The 21065-nt window shown below is 47.7% G+C and overlaps 1 protein-coding gene across 2 annotated transcripts in view; it reads right to left on the reverse strand.

The window, feature by feature from the left end:
• Window positions 1-21065, reverse strand: part of LOC140369029 (calcium-activated potassium channel subunit alpha-1-like) — a 212403-nt gene that overhangs the window by 66440 nt on the left and 124898 nt on the right. For both annotated transcript variants that reach the window (XM_072456237.1, XM_072456235.1), the window contains 3 exons: window positions 19525-19557; window positions 13960-14053; window positions 1416-1539 (listed from right to left, as the gene is read on the reverse strand). In XM_072456237.1, coding sequence (XP_072312338.1) covers window positions 1416-1539; window positions 13960-14053; window positions 19525-19557 — 251 coding nt within the window. The remainder of the gene's footprint in view (window positions 1-1415; window positions 1540-13959; window positions 14054-19524; window positions 19558-21065) is intronic.

Genomic DNA, 21065 nt, shown 5'->3' on the forward strand with positions numbered 1-21065 from the left:
AAAACATCTTTATGTACGGAACCCTTATGAAGCGAAATATCTCTATGTACGGAGCCCTTATGAGGCAAAACATCTTTATGTACGGAACCCTTATGAAGCAAAACATCTATATGTACGGAGCCCTTATGAAGCAAAACATCTATATGTACGGAACCCTTATGAAGCAAAACATCTTTATGTACGGAACCCTTATGAAGCGAAATATCTCTATGTACGGAGCCCTTATGAGGCAAAACATCTTTATGTACGGAACCCTTATGAAGCAAAACATCTATATGTACGGAGCCCTTATGAGGCAAAACATCTATATGTACGGAGCCCTTATGAGGCAAAACATCTTTATGTACGGAGCCCTTATGAAGCAAAACATCTATATGTACGGAGCCCTTATGAGGCGAAACATCTTTATGTACGGAGCCCTTATGAAGCGAAATATCTCTATGTACGGAGCCCTTATGAGGCAAAACATCTTTATGTACGGAACCCTTATGAAGCAAAACATCTTTATGTACGGAACCCTTATGAAGCGAAATATCTCTATGTACGGAACCCTTATGAGGCAAAACATCTTTATGTACGGAGCCCTTATGAAGCAAAACATCTATATGTACGGAGCCCTTATGAGGCAAAACATCTTTATGTACGGAACCCTTATGAAGCAAAACATCTATATGTACGGAGCCCTTATGAGGCAAAACATCTTTATGTACGGAACCCTTATGAAGCGAAATATCTCTATGTACGGAGCCCTTGTGAGGCAAAACATCTTTATGTACGGAGCCCTTATGAGGCAAAACATCTTTATGTACGGAACCCTTATGAAGCGAAATATCTCTATGTACGGAACCCTTATGAAGCAAAACATCTATATGTACGGAGCCCTTATGAGGCAAAACATCTTTATGTACGGAGCCCTTATGAAGCGAAATATCTCTATGTACGGAGCCCTTATGAGGCAAAACATCTTTATGTACGGAGCCCTTATGAAGCGAAATATCTCTATGTACGGAGCCCTTATGAGGCAAAACATCTTTATGTACGGAACCCTTATGAAGCAAAACATCTATATGTACGGAGCCCTTATGAGGCAAAACATCTTTATGTACGGAGCCCTTATGAAGCGAAATATCTCTATGTACGGAGCCCTTATGAGGCAAAACATCTTTATGTACGGAGCCCTTATGAAGCGAAATATCTCTATGTACGGAACCCTTATGAAGCAAAACATCTTTATGTACGGAGCCCTTATGAAGCGAAATATCTTCATTTACGGAGCCCTTATGAAGCAAAACGTCTTTATGTACGGAGCCCTTATGAAGCGAAATCTCTTCATTTACGGAGCCCTTATGAAGCAAAACATCAAGAAAATAGGGTTGTCAAAGTATAAAAAGTCAAATGCTAATCGCTGCGCCCACCAGAGTGACCCTCTCGATGTCTTTGGACGGACACCAGTGGAACATCCCGGTCGAGTCGTACTTCTTCACGTTTTCGTCCATGCTCTCGATGGGCTCGCTGCCCGGGATCATCAGAGGGTCGTGTCTGGAAAACACACAAAACACACACACAAAACACACACAGAAATTCAATCGGACGATTAACATGTAGTAGTACTAATAGTTTGTGTAGTAGTCTGTCCAACAGCCACAGTCGTAATAATGACATTTACCATTTTGTGACATTCATTTTTCGAATTGGCAAACCCTGCAAATGTTTTTTTATTTTGTTTTAATCAGTCAAGTTTAATTTAATGCCAGACGCTCTTCTTTTTGCCACATTTGTGCGACAAATGCGATTTGAACTGGCCACCATTTGGTTCTCAGATGAAAACTTTCCTTTTTTTGAATATATGTATTTTTTATTGGAACAGAGAACAACAAAAACAACAGAGCAACAACACAACAACCGAAAAATAGATCAAAAAATAAATACAAAAATAAAAATGGACAATTATTATAATATGCTTTAATTCTTCTTTTCTTTTTTTTTTTAGGCCACTCCCTTATTCTCTACCTTTAGTCTTGCTCGTTCTTTGTGTTTTTTGTTTTGTTTTTTTCGTTTAATACATTTTTTGATATTTTTTTTTTATGAAAATATTTAATTTAAAAAGCATTATTCATATTATTCGTCTCACTTTAACAAATTTTAAACATATTTTCCAACACATTTTGGCAGTCAAGACTTTGAACCGTCTGCGGAAAATGTAATAAAATGTATGTATTTTAGTGTCTGCACATGAACACAAGTGTATTTTATGTAGTTCTTTACGGTGCGTGTACAGTGCAAACTCCATCTCGTGTCTTCTTCTGCTTCCGTGGTGTCGGGACACATTTGTCTCCGTCACCGTGGTTTCGGTCGAGCGGATTCGACTGGCACCGAACAGGAAAACGCCGCGCCTCTTCCTCCCGTCTGCCTCCGTTTCCGTCGCCGTCCGTCTCGCGGTAAAAGCCACGACTCCGCGCCGTAAATATTTCAGCCGTTTGCCGGATCCGATTTGCTTTTGGGAAGTGACGAGCGTTAATGTTTGACGAGGGACAAGTCGAGCTGCGCAGACGGAGACCGCGGACCGGACACAAGACGTGGCATCTGGGTTAACGCCACTCAGAGCAAGTCATGATCCGGTCCGTTAGCTGAATGTAGCTTTGTTCAGTGTTTTTATCCAACTTCAATAGCTTAAAGGAGAAATATAAAGCATTATCTGTTTTGTTATTGGCCTCTTGAGGACTTTTACTTTGGCATTTCGTGTTGTAGAAAAAATAAGTCCATCTTGTGGCTGCATAGGGAATTACACTTTAAAATGGGACTTCCTGATGTAGCTACGCAGTTGTAATGATATGGATTTGATGGAAGACATGCTCAGAACGAGTCTGGAGATGATTTAAAAACAGCAGAGAAGATTGTCAGAGCCACAGATCGAGAAAACGTCACAGATGGAGGAGATTCAGAACGGAGTGTTTTTGACGCTCGGAGGGGAGAGGACGTTCTCACCAGGATCCATCAAACTAGCGTAAATTAAGTTAAATGCTAATGTAATTGTGAGGTACAAAACGCAGCTCCCAATGAAAACTGCATATTGAAAGTTTGTGTCATAGATCGAATCGAGCGCGTCAGTGTTCCCCTCCGCTGCCACGAGCGCGTCAGTGTTCCCCTCCGCTGCCACGAGCGCGTCAGTGTTCCCCGCTGCCACGAGCGCGTCAGTGTTCCCCACTGCCACGAGCGCGTCAGTGTTCCCCGCTGCCACGAGCGCGTCAGTGTTCCCCACTGCCACGAGCGCGTCAGTGTTCCCCACTGCCACGAGCGCGCGTCGGTGTTCGCCGCTGCCACGAGCGCGCGTCGGTGTTCGCCGCTGCCACGAGCGCGTCAGTGTTCCCCACTGCCATGAGCGCGCGTCGGTGTTCGCCGCTGCCACGAGCGCGCGTCGGTGTTCGCCGCTGCCACGAGCGTGTCAGTGTTCCCCACTGCCACGAGCGCGCGTCGGTGTTCGCCGCTGCCACGAGCGCGCGTCGGTGTTCGCCGCTGCCACGAGCGCGTCAGTGTTCCCCTCCGCTGCCACGAGCGCGTCAGTGTTCCCCTCCGCTGCCACGAGCGCGTCAGTGTTCCCCGCTGCCACGAGCGCGTCAGTGTTCCCCACTGCCACGAGCGCGTCAGTGTTCCCCACTGCCACGAGCGCGCGTCGGTGTTCGCCGCTGCCACGAGCGCGTCAGTGTTCCCCACTGCCACGAGCGCGCGTCGGTGTTCGCCGCTGCCACGAGCGCGCGTCGGTGTTCGCCGCTGCCACGAGCGCGCGTCGGTGTTCGCCGCTGCCACGAGCGTGTCAGTGTTCCCCACTGCCACGAGCGCGCGTCGGTGTTCGCCGCTGCCACGAGCGCGCGTCGGTGTTCCCCTCCGCTGCCACGAGCGCGTCGGTGTTCGCCACTGCCTCGAGCGCGTCAGTGTTCCCCTCTGCCACGAGCGCGTCAGTGTTCCCCTCCGCTGCCACGAGCGCGTCGGTGTTCGCCACTGCCTCGAGCGCGTCAGTGTTCCCCTCTGCCACGAGCGCGTCAGTGTTCCCCACTGCCACGAGCGCGTCAGTGTTCTCCTCTGCCTCGAGCGCGTCAGTGTTCTCCTCTGCCTCGAGCGCGTCAGTGTTCTCCTCTGCCTCGAGCGCGTCTGTGTTCCCCACTGCCTTTGACTCAAACTGCTTTTGTCACATTCTCCTCCGCTCGGCTCTGAGTCCGACAGGCGCCTTCTGTGCCTGTCCAAAAACCTTTTAAACCCTCCGCCCGCTCGGGCCGAGCACGAGCGTCGCCGTGACAATCGACTCCAGAAGAATGTTCCACCTTAAGTAACGCGCTAAGTGTGCGTTAAGTGTGCATGCGAGTGTCGGCTCCAGCAGCGGGCCATCCCTCAGGGCGGGACGGGGGAAAGTCTGCCCCGAGGCCCCACGTGCCCTTCGGCAAGACCAGCAAGAGCCCTTAAGAGAGAGGGAGGGAGGGGGGGAGAGAGGAAGAGGGGGAAGAGAGAGAAAGTGAGATGGAGAAAGAGAGAGAGGGATGGAGGAGGACTCTGCTGGCTGAACTGAGTGATTGAAAAGAACACTGAACGATCACATTCAAATGAAGAAGTGTCAGAATCCAAACATCCTGACACTAAATTAGGTGTCACAGTATCGATATCGGGGGTCGTATCGATATGTCGCCGCGAGTAATCTTTGCCATAAATGCGCTACAATTTAGTCGTCTGTTTAAAGAGAGAAAACTTGACACATTTGACACTTTCACTGTTTTGACGATTACATTATTGTGTGCGTTTAGCCCAAAAGAAGACAAAGACGTGGATAAAATCGACCGCCGGACCTCAGTTTGAGAACCGCTCGTGAAAACCTTCCCGTTCGACATAAAAGCTGAACGTTTAGTGTCTTTTTCCCCCTAATCTAAATATTTAAACGGACGAGCTCCGGTTGTGACGGCGCTCTGTCAGGACGGCTAATGCTAACTGTCACGGGCAAATGCTACGTGCCTGCACAAAGGCTAACGCAAGCTGTCACCATGACGACAAAAAAACGGCCCATCGGCAGCCGTCGGGGGAAGCGGCTTTGACGTGACGCGCGGACGACGTTAATGCGAGTGTCATTAACCTTCACGTAAACAAGCGACATCATTGTGTTCGTGGTTAATATTGTGCTAAATCCAGTAGCATCCTTAGCTTTCTAAAGTTTTGTTGGGATCAATATCAGATGTGATTAAAAATGATGTTTATAATAAAATAATTACACTGTTTTTAAAGAAAAGAAGGTTAAAGCAAATTAATTTTATCAAAAATAAAAGTGCCATTTAGTCCATTGTCTGCCAAAATATCGTGATACTAAATTTGGTGACACAGTATCGATATCGTGGGCCGCTGTATCGTGATTATCGCCATGATTTTTGGTATAATTTCCCAAATTATTTTGTGGTCGCGCTACAATTTAGTTCAAAGAAAGAAAATGTGTTTACGCACGTTCTGATGATTTAAAACGGGTGTATTTTTATTTTTTGCAGGTCGTGGTTTAACAGAGAAAATATTTGTTAAAATGTATTGTGTTCGTTAAAAAATGTTGATTTTTCGTAGATTGTCACGAGCGATATATCGATTATCGCATGTATCGCAAAAATCGTGATATAATCGGCGCGTGAGCCGTGTGTCGTGCATCGCATCGTGAGGGATTACCTTTGTAATCTTCAGTCTGACCTTAAATGTAATAATAATATAATAATGTTTAGACTCAAAGGATTGTCATGAACGCATTTACATTGACATAAATTTAAATTGACAAAAAAAGTCCCAAAAAAAAAAAAAAAAAAGCCAGACCAGAAAGAAACAAAATAAGTCAAAAAATACAGAAAATGAGCACATAAGGAAGAAACGGCATCCAAAGAAAAAAATTGACATTAAAAACACATGAAGTCCAAAATAAAAGGCCCATTTTGTCAATTTTTAGCGTCAAATTGTGATCAGTATTTTTTTCCATATTGCGTATGTTGATTATGATCGGCGCAATTTGTGTCATACTTTTTTTGGTGGCTTTTTCTCTCTCCTATTTATTATTATTTATTCTTACTTTTTTAGAGTAAAACATAGACGTACAACTCCAGTAGGTGGCGGTAAATGCACCTTTTCAGTTGGCTGTCAAACGCCATTAAAAGTAAGTCCAAATGCATCCATCCATTGTGTCCACGGCGTCGGTTTGAGGCCCAAATACGTCGTTCTGAACCCGAGTGTGATGATGGCGTCGAGTATAGTCCGCGTTGCCTAGTTCATTTCCACCTGTTCACCACAATATCTCACAAATATTCAGTGTTTACCTGTGAATAACGAGCAATTTGACGTGGCTACGGGCTACGATTTCTAAAAACTACACCCAATTCTTTGAGAAAATTAGGTCAATTCAAGTCTTAAAGAATTATGTAACGTGAAATATACGTACTACAGTCGTATACACCGATACCGTGCAGCTTTCTGTCGCCTTCCACTCGAGCCCCGAACCGTTTCATCCAGATATTTGTTCCACGTTGAGGGCGAAACAAACATCTAGGACAAAGGCCCCGCTCTTCAAACCGCAGCCAATCTGTCCGTCATTATTTATTCACGGCCGCCTGCAGGTGGTGCTCTCTGAAAACATGTCCGACACTCTCCGCGCACAGATGTTCTCTCCCCTTCGCGCGCTCTGCCGGCATTTCCCCGAGGCTAACACGCTCTCCACCTGCGCCGCGCGGAGTTAGCATTAGCGCGTCGATAGATGAGCGGCGCGCGTTCGGCGAGGAGCAGGCGCTTGACTAGCGGCTAGCGGGCGCGCGGGGGGCGGCTTTCATGTTCGGGACCGGGGATGACCTGGAGCGGTTCGAACGGCTGACGTGGCTTTGAAGGGATAAAATATGCTCAAACGTAGCAGGCGGCCATCTTGTGTGACCTTCTGTTTACATTTCAGCGCTTTACATTTACACAAGCCGACAACAAAGTACACAAAGAGATATTTACAGCAAAAGCCGGTCAAAACAACAACAAAGCAAAGGCAAATCTGCTCATCAATTCAGCGACGGTTTGAAAATAAACTACAAAAGGTTCATTTCTTGGCGTTGATTGGAAAGAAAGTTAATCATGTCGTTTTATTTCTTCTTTATTTTACACTTTAATCTTTTATTAAACTGTATTTGTATTGAACCTTTTATAAACAAGATAGTTTCTCTGTAGAGTTTGGACAAATATATTACTTTTGTAGAGACGTGGAAACTAAACTTGTGTAATTTTATAAGAGTAGTACCAACACTGACCACAAGGGGGCAAAGGAACGTGTTAGAGTTTTAGTGGAGCGATTATTTGCTGATATAAGTTACGTCTTGAACCATAAACAGAAAATCATCATTGAAATAGAGGTTTGATCTTTAACATTGTTACAGTCTTTTATTTTTATATCATACAAGGTATTTAACATTAGGTCTCAAATAGTATCTTACAAGAAATTCTGGAAGTAAAACCAACAACTGATGCTTATATATATATTTCAAGAACATATATTATGCAAAACTGACTTTTCTTAACCGTTAAACTGTGTTATTTTGTGCTTTTTCCATTAATTCAGCCTCATTTTTGCAGTTTTTACGTCCATAAACCATTAACAGACTCGCTGTTGGGTTCGCACCAAACGCATGTCTCTATGAGCATATCACGTTGTCTAAGAGCTTCATTTATTTACTTTTTTCAGTGTTTATTCCCTTTACTGACAGCAGAGGGCGCTCCAATCCCTAAATCCCTCCTTGGAACGCGAAAAGCTCATGCCAATTTGACCATAAAACACGCTTAAATGCCAATAAAGCCACAAAAACGCACAATATGTCCCACTTCCACAACCGTTCCGTCAGTGTCACGCCAACGTGGCCTAAACCTGCGATCTCCTACGACACCGGACGTCAACGTGCGAGTTTATCTCCTCAAATAAATAAAACAACGTTTACGGAATCAACCTCTCATCTTGTCGACACGAGGCCGCGTTGTCATGTTGCATAAGCGGCGTCCGAAGCCTTGAGACAGCTGTCACCTCGCATCGGGCGCCGTCCCACAAAGCTGCACTTTGTCTAACGTCGGCGTCGCGCTTAATGGCCATCGGCGGCCGCTTCACCGCGACAACCCCCCCGACCGCGGCTACCCGCCCGCTAACGCCGCGCGACAAGATAAAAGCCAGGTATCTGTTTGAAATGCCTTTGTAGTGTAGATGTGTGCGGCCGGCGAAAGCGGGGCCCCGGGGTCATCCACCCGCGCGCTGTCATTACTGCCAGTCCCGCTTAAAGAGTCGCTCGGCCCCCGTCGCCGTGAGAGGATCCGGGGCCACCCGCGAGAGGATGGAGCCCCACCCCCTCATCGCCACAGATATCACGAGACGGGGTTTTAGCATCCTGTCGAGCGCCGCCGGGTCAATTATGGCACTGGATTTTTGGCATATGCTCTGTCGACTTTTCAGAAAACCAGACCTCGAGCACAAAGATGGAAGAGTTTTAATAGAAGCAGCGACATCGGAGGTGAGGTGGAGCGTTGAGGTGGAGCGTTGAGGTGGAGCGTTGAGTTTGAGGCGGAGCATTGAGGGGGAGCATTGAGGTGGAGCGTTGAGGCGGAGTGTTGAGGTGGAGCGTTGAGTTTGAGGCGGAGCATTGAGGGGGAGCATTGAGGTGGAGCGTTGAGGTGGAGCGTTGAGGTGGAGCGTTGAGGTGGAGCGTTGAGGCGGAGTGTTGAGGTGGAGCGTTGAGGCGGAGCGTTGAGGCGGAGCGTTGAGATGGAGTGTTGAGGTGGAGCGTTGAGATGGAGCGTTGAGGCGGAGCGTTGAGGTGGAGCGTTGAGGTGGAGCGTTGAGGTGGAGCGTTGAGGCGGAGTGTTGAGGTGGAGCGTTGAGGCGGAGTGTTGAGGTGGAGCGTTGAGGTGGAGCGTTGAGGCGGAGCGTTGAGGCGGAGCGTTGAGGTGGAGCGTTGAGGCGGAGCGTTGAGGTGGAGCGTTGAGGTGGAGCGTTGAGGCGGAGTGTTGAGGTGGAGCGTTGAGGCGGAGTGTTGAGGCGGAGCGTTGAGGTGGAGCGTTGAGGCGGAGCGTTGAGGCGGAGCGTTGAGGCGGTGCGTTGAGGTGGAGCGTTGAGGTGGAGCGTTGAGGTGGAGCGTTGAGGTGGAGCGTTGAGTTTGAGGCGGAGCATTGAGGGGGAGCATTGAGGTGGAGCGTTGAGGTGGAGCGTTGAGTTTGAGGCGGAGCATTGAGGGGGAGCATTGAGGTGGAGCGTTGAGGCGGAGTGTTGAGGTGGAGCGTTGAGGTGGAGCGTTGAGGCGGAGTGTTGAGGTGGAGCGTTGAGGCGGAGTGTTGAGGTGGAGCGTTGAGGTGGAGCGTTGAAGCGGAGCGTTGAGGCGGAGCGTTGAGGTGGAGCGTTGAGGTGGAGCGTTGAGGTGGAGCGTTGAGGTGGAGCGTTGAGTTTGAGGCGGAGCATTGAGGGGGAGCATTGAGGTGGAGCGTTGAGGCGGAGTGTTGAGTTTGAGGCGGAGCATTGAGGGGGAGCATTGAGGTGGAGCGTTGAGGTGGAGCGTTGAGTTTGAGGCGGAGCATTGAGGGGGAGCATTGAGGTGGAGCGTTGAGGTGGAGCGTTGAGTTTGAGGCGGAGCATTGAGGGGGAGCATTGAGGTGGAGCGTTGAGGCGGAGTGTTGAGGTGGAGCGTTGAGTTTGAGGCGGAGCATTGAGGGGGAGCATTGAGGTGGAGCGTTGAGGCGGAGTGTTGAGGTGGAGCGTTGAGATGGAGCGTTGAGGTGGAGCGTTGAGGTGGAGCGTTGAGGCGGAGTGTTGAGGTGGAGCGTTGAGGCGGAGCGTTGAGATGGAGTGTTGAGGTGGAGCGTTGAGATGGAGCGTTGAGGTGGAGCGTTGAGGTGGAGCGTTGAGGCGGAGTGTTGAGGTGGAGCGTTGAGGCGGAGTGTTGAGGTGGAGCGTTGAGGTGGAGCGTTGAGAAGGAGTGTTGAGGTGGAGCGTTGAGGCGGAGTGTTGAGGCGGAGCGTTGAGGCGGAGCGTTGAGGCGGAGCGTTGAGGTGGAGCGTTGAGGTGGAGCGTTGAGGTGGAGCGTTGAGTTTGAGGCGGAGCATTGAGGGGGAGCATTGAGGTGGAGCGTTGAGGTGGAGCGTTGAGTTTGAGGCGGAGCATTGAGGGGGAGCATTGAGGTGGAGCGTTGAGGTGGAGCGTTGAGTTTGAGGCGGAGCATTGAGGGGGAGCATTGAGGTGGAGCGTTGAGGCGGAGTGTTGAGGTGGAGCGTTGAGTTTGAGGCGGAGCATTGAGGGGGAGCATTGAGGTGGAGCGTTGAGGCGGAGTGTTGAGGTGGAGCGTTGAGATGGAGCGTTGAGGTGGAGCGTTGAGGTGGAGCGTTGAGGCGGAGTGTTGAGGTGGAGCGTTGAGGCGGAGCGTTGAGATGGAGTGTTGAGGTGGAGCGTTGAGATGGAGCGTTGAGGTGGAGCGTTGAGGTGGAGCGTTGAGGCGGAGTGTTGAGGTGGAGCGTTGAGGCGGAGTGTTGAGGTGGAGCGTTGAGGTGGAGCGTTGAGGCGGAGCGTTGAGGCGGAGCGTTGAGGTGGAGCGTTGAGGTGGAGCGTTGAGGTGGAGCGTTGAGGTGGAGCGTTGAGGTGGAGCGTTGAGTTTGAGGCGGAGCATTGAGGGGGAGCATTGAGGTGGAGCGTTGAGGCGGAGCGTTGAGGCGGAGCGTTGAGGCGGAGCGTTGAGGTGGAGCGTTGAGGTGGAGCGTTGAGGCGGAGCGTTGAGGCGGAGCGTTGAGGCGGAGCGTTGAGGTGGAGCGTTGAGGTGGAGTGTTGAGGTGGAGCGTTGAGGTGGAGCGTTGAGGTGGAGCGTTGAGGTGGAGCGTTGAGGCGGAGTGTTGAGGTGGAGCGTTGAGGTGGAGCGTTGAGGCGGAGCGTTGAGATGGAGTGTTGAGGCGGAGCGTTGAGGCGGAGCGTTGAGGTGGAGCGTTGAGGTGGAGTGTTGAGGTGGAGCGTTGAGGTGGAGCGTTGAGGTGGAGCGTTGAGGCGGAGTGTTGAGGTGGAGCGTTGAGGTGGAGCGTTGAGGCGGAGCGTTGAGGCGGAGCGTTGAGGTGGAGCGTTGAGGTGGAGCGTTGAGGTGGAGCGTTGAGGTGGAGCGTTGAGTTTGAGGCGGAGCATTGAGGGGGAGCATTGAGGTGGAGCGTTGAGGCGGAGCGTTGAGGCGGAGCGTTGAGGCGGAGCGTTGAGGTGGAGCGTTGAGGCGGAGTGTTGAGGTGGAGCGTTGAGGCGGAGCGTTGAGGCGGAGCGTTGAGGTGGAGCGTTGAGAAGGAGTGTTGAGGTGGAGCGTTGAGGTGGAGCGTTGAGGTGGAGCGTTGAGGCGGAGTGTTGAGGTGGAGCGTTGAGGCGGAGCGTTGAGGCGGAGTGTTGAGGTGGAGCGTTGAGGCGGAGTGTTGAGGTGGAGCGTTGAGGCGGAGTGTTGAGGTGGAGCGTTGAGGTGGAGCGTTGAGGCGGAGCGTTGAGGCGGAGCGTTGAGGTGGAGCGTTGAGGTGGAGCGTTGAGGTGGAGCGTTGAGGTGGAGCGTTGAGTTTGAGGCGGAGCATTGAGGGGGAGCATTGAGGTGGAGCGTTGAGGTGGAGCGTTGAGTTTGAGGCGGAGCATTGAGGGGGAGCATTGAGGTGGAGCGTTGAGGCGGAGTGTTGAGGTGGAGCGTTGAGGCGGAGTGTTGAGGTGGAGCGTTGAGTTTGAGGCGGAGCATTGAGGGGGAGCATTGAGGTGGAGCGTTGAGGTGGAGCGTTGAGGTGGAGCGTTGAGGTGGAGCGTTGAGGCGGAGTGTTGAGGTGGAGCGTTGAGGCGGAGTGTTGAGGTGGAGCGTTGAGGTGGAGCGTTGAGGCGGAGCGTTGAGGCGGAGCGTTGAGGTGGAGCGTTGAGGTGGAGCGTTGAGGTGGAGCGTTGAGGTGGAGCGTTGAGTTTGAGGAGGAGCATTGAGGGGGAGCATTGAGGTGGAGCGTTGAGGCGGAGTGTTGAGTTTGAGGCGGAGCATTGAGGGGGAGCATTGAGGTGGAGCGTTGAGGTGGAGCGTTGAGTTTGAGGCGGAGCATTGAGGGGGAGCATTGAGGTGGAGCGTTGAGGTGGAGCGTTGAGTTTGAGGCGGAGCATTGAGGGGGAGCATTGAGGTGGAGCGTTGAGGCGGAGTGTTGAGGTGGAGCGTTGAGTTTGAGGCGGAGCATTGAGGGGGAGCATTGAGGTGGAGCGTTGAGGCGGAGTGTTGAGGTGGAGCGTTGAGATGGAGCGTTGAGGTGGAGCGTTGAGGTGGAGCGTTGAGGCGGAGTGTTGAGGTGGAGCGTTGAGGCGGAGCGTTGAGATGGAGTGTTGAGGTGGAGCGTTGAGATGGAGCGTTGAGGTGGAGCGTTGAGGTGGAGCGTTGAGGCGGAGTGTTGAGGTGGAGCGTTGAGGCGGAGTGTTGAGGTGGAGCGTTGAGGTGGAGCGTTGAGGCGGAGCGTTGAGGCGGAGCGTTGAGGTGGAGCGTTGAGGTGGAGCGTTGAGGTGGAGCGTTGAGGTGGAGCGTTGAGTTTGAGGCGGAGCATTGAGGGGGAGCATTGAGGTGGAGCGTTGAGGCGGAGCGTTGAGGCGGAGCGTTGAGGTGGAGCGTTGAGGCGGAGTGTTGAGGTGGAGCGTTGAGTTTGAGGCGGAGCATTGAGGGGGAGCATTGAGGTGGAGCGTTGAGGCGGAGTTTTGAGGTGGAGCGTTGAGATGGAGCGTTGAGGTGGAGCGTTGAGGTGGAGCGTTGAGGCGGAGTGTTGAGGTGGAGCGTTGAGGCGGAGCGTTGAGATGGAGTGTTGAGGTGGAGCGTTGAGGTGGAGTGTTGAGGTGGAGCGTTGAGATGGAGCGTTGAGGTGGAGCGTTGAGGTGGAGCGTTGAGGTGGAGCGTTGAGGTGGAGCGTTGAGGCGGAGCGTTGAGGCGGAGCGTTGAGGTGGAGCGTTGAGGTGGAGCGTTGAGGTGGAGCGTTGAGTTTGAGGCGGAGCATTGAGGGGGAGCATTGAGGTGGAGCGTTGAGGCGGAGCGTTGAGGCGGAGCGTTGAGGCGGAGCGTTGAGGTGGAGCGTTGAGGCGGAGTGTTGAGGTGGAGCGTTGAGGCGGAGCGTTGAGGCGGAGCGTTGAGGTGGAGCGTTGAGGTGGAGTGTTGAGGTGGAGCGTTGAGGTGGAGCGTTGAGGTGGAGCGTTGAGTTTGAGGCGGAGCATTGAGGTGGAGCGTTGAGGCGGAGCGTTGAGGCGGAGTGTTGAGGTGGAGCGTTGAGGTGGAGTGTTGAGATGGAGCGTTGAGGCGGAGTGTTGAGGCGGAGTGTTGAGGCGGAGCGTTGAGGCGGAGTGTTGAGGCGGAGTGTTGAGGCGGAGCGTTAAGGTGGAGCGTTGAGGTGAACGGGAGTGTTGCAGGGCTGCGATCATCAGATTTGTATCGAATTTGATGCATCGTTTTGGACTGATCCGTCTGTTTGTCTTTAGAGCTTATTTGAAACCATTTTTATTCATATATTTATTGAAACACATTCATCTGTTTATCTGACTATAAGAACTGTGACTATAAGAACTGTGACTATAAGAACTGTGACTATAAGAACTGTGACTATAAGAACTGTTCCCTGTGACTATAAGAACTGTGACTATAAGAACTGTGACTATAAGAACTGTTCCCTGTGACTATAAGAACTGTGACTATAAGAACTGTGACTATAAGAACTGTGACTATAAGAACTGTGACTATAAGAACTGTGACTATAAGAACTGTGACTATAAGAACTGTGACTATAAGAACTGTGACTATAAGAACTGTGACTATAAGAACTGTGACTATAAGAACTGTGACTATAAGAACTGTGACTATAAGAACTGTGACTATAAGAACTGTGACTATAAGAACTGTGACTATAAGAACTGTGACTATAAGAACTGTGACTATAAGAACTGTCTTTTACCTCATGATCTTGGGTGAGGAGTTGGGAGAGTTCCTCATGTTTCCGTTGCGCTGCTTCTTCTTGGGCGACAGCGCCGACTGTTGATCCGCTTCAACTGCAAACACCAGATCCACGTTTAAAATGTGTCGTTAGCGAAAGCAAAACATCGCACATGTCGACGAATGAGTTTTCCTTTGCACACGACACAATGTGAGGAAACAAAATCAAATAAACATGGAGATTATTCAACACAAACATTCAAACACATCAAACTTTAGTATTAGTTTCATCTCTTTTATATTTTACGATCATTTTGTCGTCCTTAATGAACCCAACCCGATGATTTCAAGGCAAATATTACCAATAATTATAAGTTTATCTTGTTTGTTTGTATTATTGTGACGTTTCCACAGTTAAAAGTCGTACGAGGGCCCCTGGTGGTGACGCGAGGCCCTTCACGTCTCTCCTCGTCAGGTTAATGTTTAATGTCTGACAGCCAGAGTCATTAGTGAAACGCGGCACACACTTCACTCCAGACACGACTCCAGACCACAAACACATGCTCGGTTCCCGTCACGGCCATCGCCACGACAACAAAGCAGTCTCAAAATTTTGACGTGGTAAAAAAATTCTCTAAAAATCGGAGGTATCACATTTCGTTGATCATTTGTGCGTCTTTTACTTTGCTTCTAGTTCGTCTTGTGCCGTGAAATGAAGCTACATCGACTTTTCATATCGTGGCGAGTGAAAAGCGTGTGTACAACGTGACGCTAGCTAGCTCAGTGTGTCTCAGAAAACACCGGTTAGCTCAGTGTGTCTCGGAAAATGCCAGGCTAGCTCAGTGTGTCTCAGAAAACGTTGGCTAGCTCAGTGTGTCTCAGAAAACGTTGGCTAGCTCAGTGTGTCTCAGAAAACGCCAGGCTAGCTCAGTGTGTCTCAGAAAACGCCAGGCTAGCTCAGTGTGTCTCCGAAAACGCCAGGCTAGCTCAGTGTGTCTCCGAAAACGCCAGGCTAGCTCAGTGTGTCTCAGAACGTTGGCGAGCTCAGTGTGTCTCAGAAAACGCCGGTTAGGTCAGTGTGTCTCGGAAAACGCCGGCTAGCTCGGTGTGTCTCGGAAAACGCCGGTTAGCTCAGTGTGTCTCAGAAAACGCAGGTTAGCTAAGTGTGTCTCCGAAAACGCCAGGCTAGCTCAGTGTGTCTCAGAACGTTGGCGAGCTCAGTGTGTCTCAGAAAACGCCGGTTAGGTCAGTGTGTCTCGGAAAACGCCGGCTAGCTCGGTGTGTCTCGGAAAACGCCGGTTAGCTCAGTGTGTCTCAGAAAACGCAGGTTAGCTAAGTGTGTCTCAGAAAACGCAGGTTAGCTAAGTGTGTCTCAGAAAACGCCAGGCTAGCTCAGTGTGTCTCAGAAAACGCCAGGCTAGCTCAGTGTGTCTCAGAAAACGTTGGCTAGCTCAGTGTGTCTCAGAAAACGCCATGCTAGCTCAGTGTGTCTCAGAAAACGCCGGCTAACTCAGTGTGTCTCGGAAAACGGCAGCTAGCTCAGTGTGTCTCAGAAAACGTTGGCTAGCTCAGTGTGTCTCCGAAAACGCCGGCTAGCTCAGTGTATCAAGTTAATATGGCCGCTGGTTCGGTTTGGCTCATTGTTGCTAGTTTAGCTTATAGCTCCGAAGCCCCGAAGTGATGCTAAAGTGATGCTAAAGTGACGCAAAGTGACCAATCAGAGTGAGAGGTGCTAGCACGAAGAAAATGTAATGATCTACAAACAGAAAAAAAAAATCCTCACAAAATCTGACTGCAAAATCCCAGCGAGATCAAATTGGGCAGGAAAAAGTTACGCCAACAGTGAGCTAGCCGCGCGCAGTTGTGCATCTTGAAAAACGTTACTACGAGCTAAAGATGTCTTGCTTCATCTCCCTGTGTCTACAACTAGAAACAAATGCTGCTTATTAACGTTTAAAGAGTAAATTGTATGTATTTTAAAGGGATCGCAAGGTTGTGTTTTAGGACCATTTGTGTTTGTGAAAACTGCTCACCAGGATGACTCATAAAATTGTGCCATTAAAACCCAAATGGAACTATTTCTTTTAATAATTGTGACAGTCAAACGAGTGTTAGATGGTGTTAGAAGGACTACAAATGGGCAAAGGTTCCACGAGGACCTAAAGCGGGTTAAGGCCTCTCCCGTGTTGGTACGCGTCCCTTACACTGCCCCTGGGTGCCGTTACTGGGGTGGTATCTGTATTTGACCGGCAGGCTCTGGGCTCTCTGCAGCCTCTTGCGGTCCTCTGTTTGGGCCATGTGGCGTTTTCGGGGCGGGGGCAGCAGACTCCCCTTGCGGTTGTTCACCAGTGGGACCAAGTTGCTCTGTCGCCCCCCACTGGGCTCCAGGAGGTGGTTCAGGTGATAGGACTGGAGAAGGGGAGGGTCACCAGAGGCTGGAAAGGGGTCATTTCAAGATTAGGGGCCATTTCAAGCTTAGGGATTACAGTTATAAAAGTCAGCAATGCATTCCTTAATAAACTATTTATAAGGCATTAATAAGCACTAGTTATTTTATTGTATTTATTTTATTTATTTTATTTATTTTATTTATTTTATTTATTTTATTTATTTTATTTATTTTATTTATTTTATTTATTTAGTTATTGATTCATTGATTTTTATCTCATTTATTTTATCATTATTTTTATTTTTTTATCATTGTTATTTATTTATTTTATTTTTTTCAAGCATTTATTACTTGGTTATTGAAAATAGTTAAATAAACATTGTATTAATGCTCCTACATTTTGTACATAGTTTAATAAAGCAAGTTATTTTTTGTTAATGGCTTATTAACATGTATAAAGTGTTATAATCCATCTACAAATGCTAATAAACAATAACTAACACTTATTAATGCCTTATAAATAATTCACTTCAACATTTCGTGCATACAGGTGTTTTGATTATATTTCACTTTCTTGTAGAGGACCTTTTATGTTATTGCTTTGCCTGAAAAGTTTCACAGTGTGGCATTCTCAAGCTCGGGTGTGATCTGCGGAGAGGCGCCCCCGCTCACAATAACAATACACACTTTTCAGGTTGTTTTTGGAGCAATAAGAGCCCAATGGAACAGATGCCAGATACACAAGTTCAACGCCGTATGTTTGGAACAGTCAAAGCAATAACATCGCCATGGAGACAAGCGGGTGGTGGACCTCCCCAAATGCACCTTTAAGTCAGAGCCTCTTTATTATAACGATCTAGTTCTTGGTCGCTACACTTCTAATGTCAAAGTTATTTTTCGGAACTTGCGCAGTTTTCAGGTTAATTTGACGACGTGCTTTTCTGCGTTATAGCGTCAAAATACAACGCACGTGCTGAAACCGTCCCGTATGGCGTGGAAATCCGGCGTTTAATGACCCAAACCACTGACACGCGCTTATACCTGGTGCTACCGATATGAGGAACTTATAAGGTTCACAGTTCTGAAAACATTTACGCAAGAGTGAGAAAAGAGCTGGAAAATGAGGTTATACGGGAAGACGTTAACATTTCAAACTTGACTACGATACTAAGGAATAAGCTCGATACTCGATACCAATTTCGATACCACAATGACAGTAAAAAAAAAAACGCTGACTATACTTTCTATTATACTAGTTCTGATAAAAATCCAGCTCGTTCTAAAACTGCTCAGGAAATGTCAATTTTTACACCGGTTTGGAGATTTTTTTAGTATCGATACTTCAAATGAGTATCAGTATCGATTAGTATTTCATTTTCGATACTTTTGACAACAATAATACCAACTGTGCAATGTTAAAATGTTTTGGTCAGCACAATTTTGCTCGGAAAGGCCAAACCAATCTGTTGACAGCGCTAAAGAGCTAAAGCGCTAAAGCTAACGCTAACATTTATTGTTGGCGACACTGACAATGCTGTTCATAACCCTTTTTTCACGGCTTAAACCTGTAAACTTACTCGTTTCACCCGCTCTAAATCCACGGTGACACAAAGAGCCCCGCATCACGCCGCTTAATAAAACATATTAGCATTACCTGCGCATTCTCCGGGCTAATTCCATGTGGCACCAGAACGCTAATATCTGAAGAATGAATCGCGCTCATTTTTATTAAACACCACTTAACCACTTGCCGTAGCGGTTCCGTTGAAATGCCGGGTCTGACGCGCGCCTGGATATTTATAATAGAAATGAATAAGTAAGTACGCTTTCAGGTGTCCGGAGACCGTTGTCACGCCGGAGGAACAAGGAAGTGACAGCGCAAATTAACCAGGACGGCAGCCATTTTGTGAGTCAGTATTGTAAAAAAGAATTGTCGCTGTTAATTTTTATTCGGTGTTAAACCTAAACAACTCAAAGTCATGTTGTGAATAGGATTAAAACGACTGTATTTTCCGGATTCATAGTTTTTGCCGGGGTGCGACTTATACTCCAGTGCGACTTAAATATGTTTTGTTCTTCTCTATTATGCATTTTTGGGCTGGTGCGACTTATACTCTGGTGCGACTTATAGTCCAGAAAATACGGTAACAATTATTTTAGTAATCGACGAGTCAAACATTATTTCTTTTGCACGTTGAGACTTTTGTAATATGTTTTTCACCAAATAAAAGGTTGAAAAATGGTGACTGAAGACTTTTAGATGAAGAATATTTACAGATAAAGTTTATTATTGATGAAAATCCAAAACGGTTTCTTGTTTTTTTTTTACAATTGATGTAAAAATGTAATAAACAAAAGTTATAAAGTTATTTTTGTAGGTGTTTTTAGTCCAGAAAACGCATATTTAAAGGTGGGCAACAGTAAAATGTGGATAATGTTGTGTTTTTTATGCAGAAACGTTTTGAATATATCGTTTATAGCGCATTGATGCAACGAAAAGAGCTGATAAAACATAAAAATGGGAAGAAATGTTTTTAAATGAAGGCGATATTTCTGCACTTTTGCGATACATTTTTCACATTTGTCTGACAATAAAACTTGAACAAATACATTTAAAGACACGTTTTGGTTGAATTGACATAATATCGTCTGATTATCTGAATATTATCGGGTTATTTCTACCTTTTGGTCCATCACCCCTACGACTAGTGTTATTTAATAGTCGACTTAGTCATAATTAGTCGATTAATCATTGTACTATTTGTATCAGGGTTTTACCATTTTAAAATAATAAAAAATAGACCCAAAAATCACATTCTTCGCCTAATTCTTTTTTTTTTACACATGTTTCATAGTTTGAAGAGGCAGTTTTATTGTCACAGCGCCGCTAACAACAACTAGCCTGCTAATATCTGAACAACAAAGGTTTCTAACGATAAAAAGCGTATTAATATTCATTTTAATCAATCACCGAAACACTCAAATGAGCTCAAATCATACCGACCGAGACATATTTCCCAACACAAAGAAACATCCTTTCAGCGGCTCTCTTCTCGTAATACAAATGCCTGTACAATGTCGCCCTCTGCTGTTCTGCCGCGGCACAAAACACTCTCATTCACACGAAATACAAAACGATGATGAATAAAATGACAAACCAAAACGAGTGAGAGATGAATGAAAGACATGCAGACTTACTTGATTTGATGTATCCGTTATAGGTGTTTTTAGCTGAAGGGAGAGAATGTGGAACGTTAGAACACAACCACTCAAATGCCTTACACGTTTTATTGTTTTACATGCGTCGATTTAAGGCACGTCTTCAGCACGACATGGAAGAAAGTGAGAGAAGCCACGGCGTTAGCGACAGAGTCCGGAGGCGGTTGGAAAGTGAAATTGTGATTTTGGTCGACTTTCTGAACTTACTGTGTCGAACGTGTCGCGACAAAAATCCTACAAAGTATTTATAAATCAACTTGTAAGGGAAAAGTTTTAGAACAATGAAAGGTGCATTCACGCTGGGCAACGTTTGGTCATAAATTGATCTAATTTTAGTCCTTTTGATGTGGATTTTGTTTGGTTTTGTTCTAGTTTAGTCCAAGTTTAGTCACGATTTGTGTTGAAATGTGAACGCACTCTAAAAATCCTTCAAAAAAACGCTGTTATATTGGTTTATTGGAACAAAAACAAGTCTATTCTTGAATTTGGGCAGTTCTTAAGCAGATTTATAGTAAATTACCAGATACATTTCCAAACATTCATACAAACGCTCCCGTCAGACCGGACGAATAGTCACGGAAAAACCGACAGAGCGAACCTGAGTTAAAGTACCTGCTCTCGCGCTGGTCGGACTAAAGTTAAAGTTCACATTACTACTTCAGGTTATCCCAACATGAAGGTCACGACAAAAACCTGCTCAAAAAACGGTCGCGGCGCCTGTCTTCATGCGTAAAAAAATCCAGCAGGTCAAGGGGGCAAACGGTCTCCCTTCGTGTCCCACAAACGGAGCTCTGTGCTGGGGTGGAACGAAGGGCGAGCGCTGCCTGAGACGTTTAAAAAGACGTTTCCTGCGGGCGAAGCCGTAACGTCGCAGTGGAGTCGAGCAGGAAACAAACACTGCACCAGAAAAGTTCCACAGAGCGCCTTTAATCACCAGACGTCGACTTAAATGAACAAACCTCAGAAAAAATCTCTCCAATCGATGCCATAAACTCTATATTCGCAACTTTTAAAACTGCGTTCGACTTCGTACGAAACCGATGACAAACACATGTGACGCGGGTTTGCAAAGAGCGTAAAGAGTATTTGTAAAAAATCCGTGGATCAGTCGCAGATTTGTCACAGACCGACATTTAAAAGGTGGAAAAGCATGCGTCAGACAGACAGAGAACCGCCCGGGAACCACCACATCCAAAACGCCAAAACGCCGACACTCACAAAGCCAACACGAATATGCACAGTAAATATATATATGTATTATGTATTATGTATATCACGGCGACAGACAACCACCACCACAGCAACTAACGCCACGGAGACAGCACAAGGCGGCGGCGAGGAGGTCTGAGGTGGCGGGGCGGGACGGGGCGGGGCGTGGCGGGCGACCACTTACGGGCCGAGCTAACAGAGAGCGGGACGTCCGGACTACTACGTTCACTAAGACGCATGCACCCGGAGCCAAAGCAACAGGCGTGTTGTAATACTGTTTTCTCCTCTCCTGGAGTTGTGTTTAGCATCGA

Source organism: Eucyclogobius newberryi, unplaced genomic scaffold, assembly GCF_026437365.1.
Source record: "Eucyclogobius newberryi isolate DKJ021-1_F unplaced genomic scaffold, fEucNew1.0.hap1 SCAF_20, whole genome shotgun sequence".
NCBI classification, from domain to species: domain Eukaryota; kingdom Metazoa; phylum Chordata; class Actinopteri; order Gobiiformes; family Gobiidae; genus Eucyclogobius; species Eucyclogobius newberryi.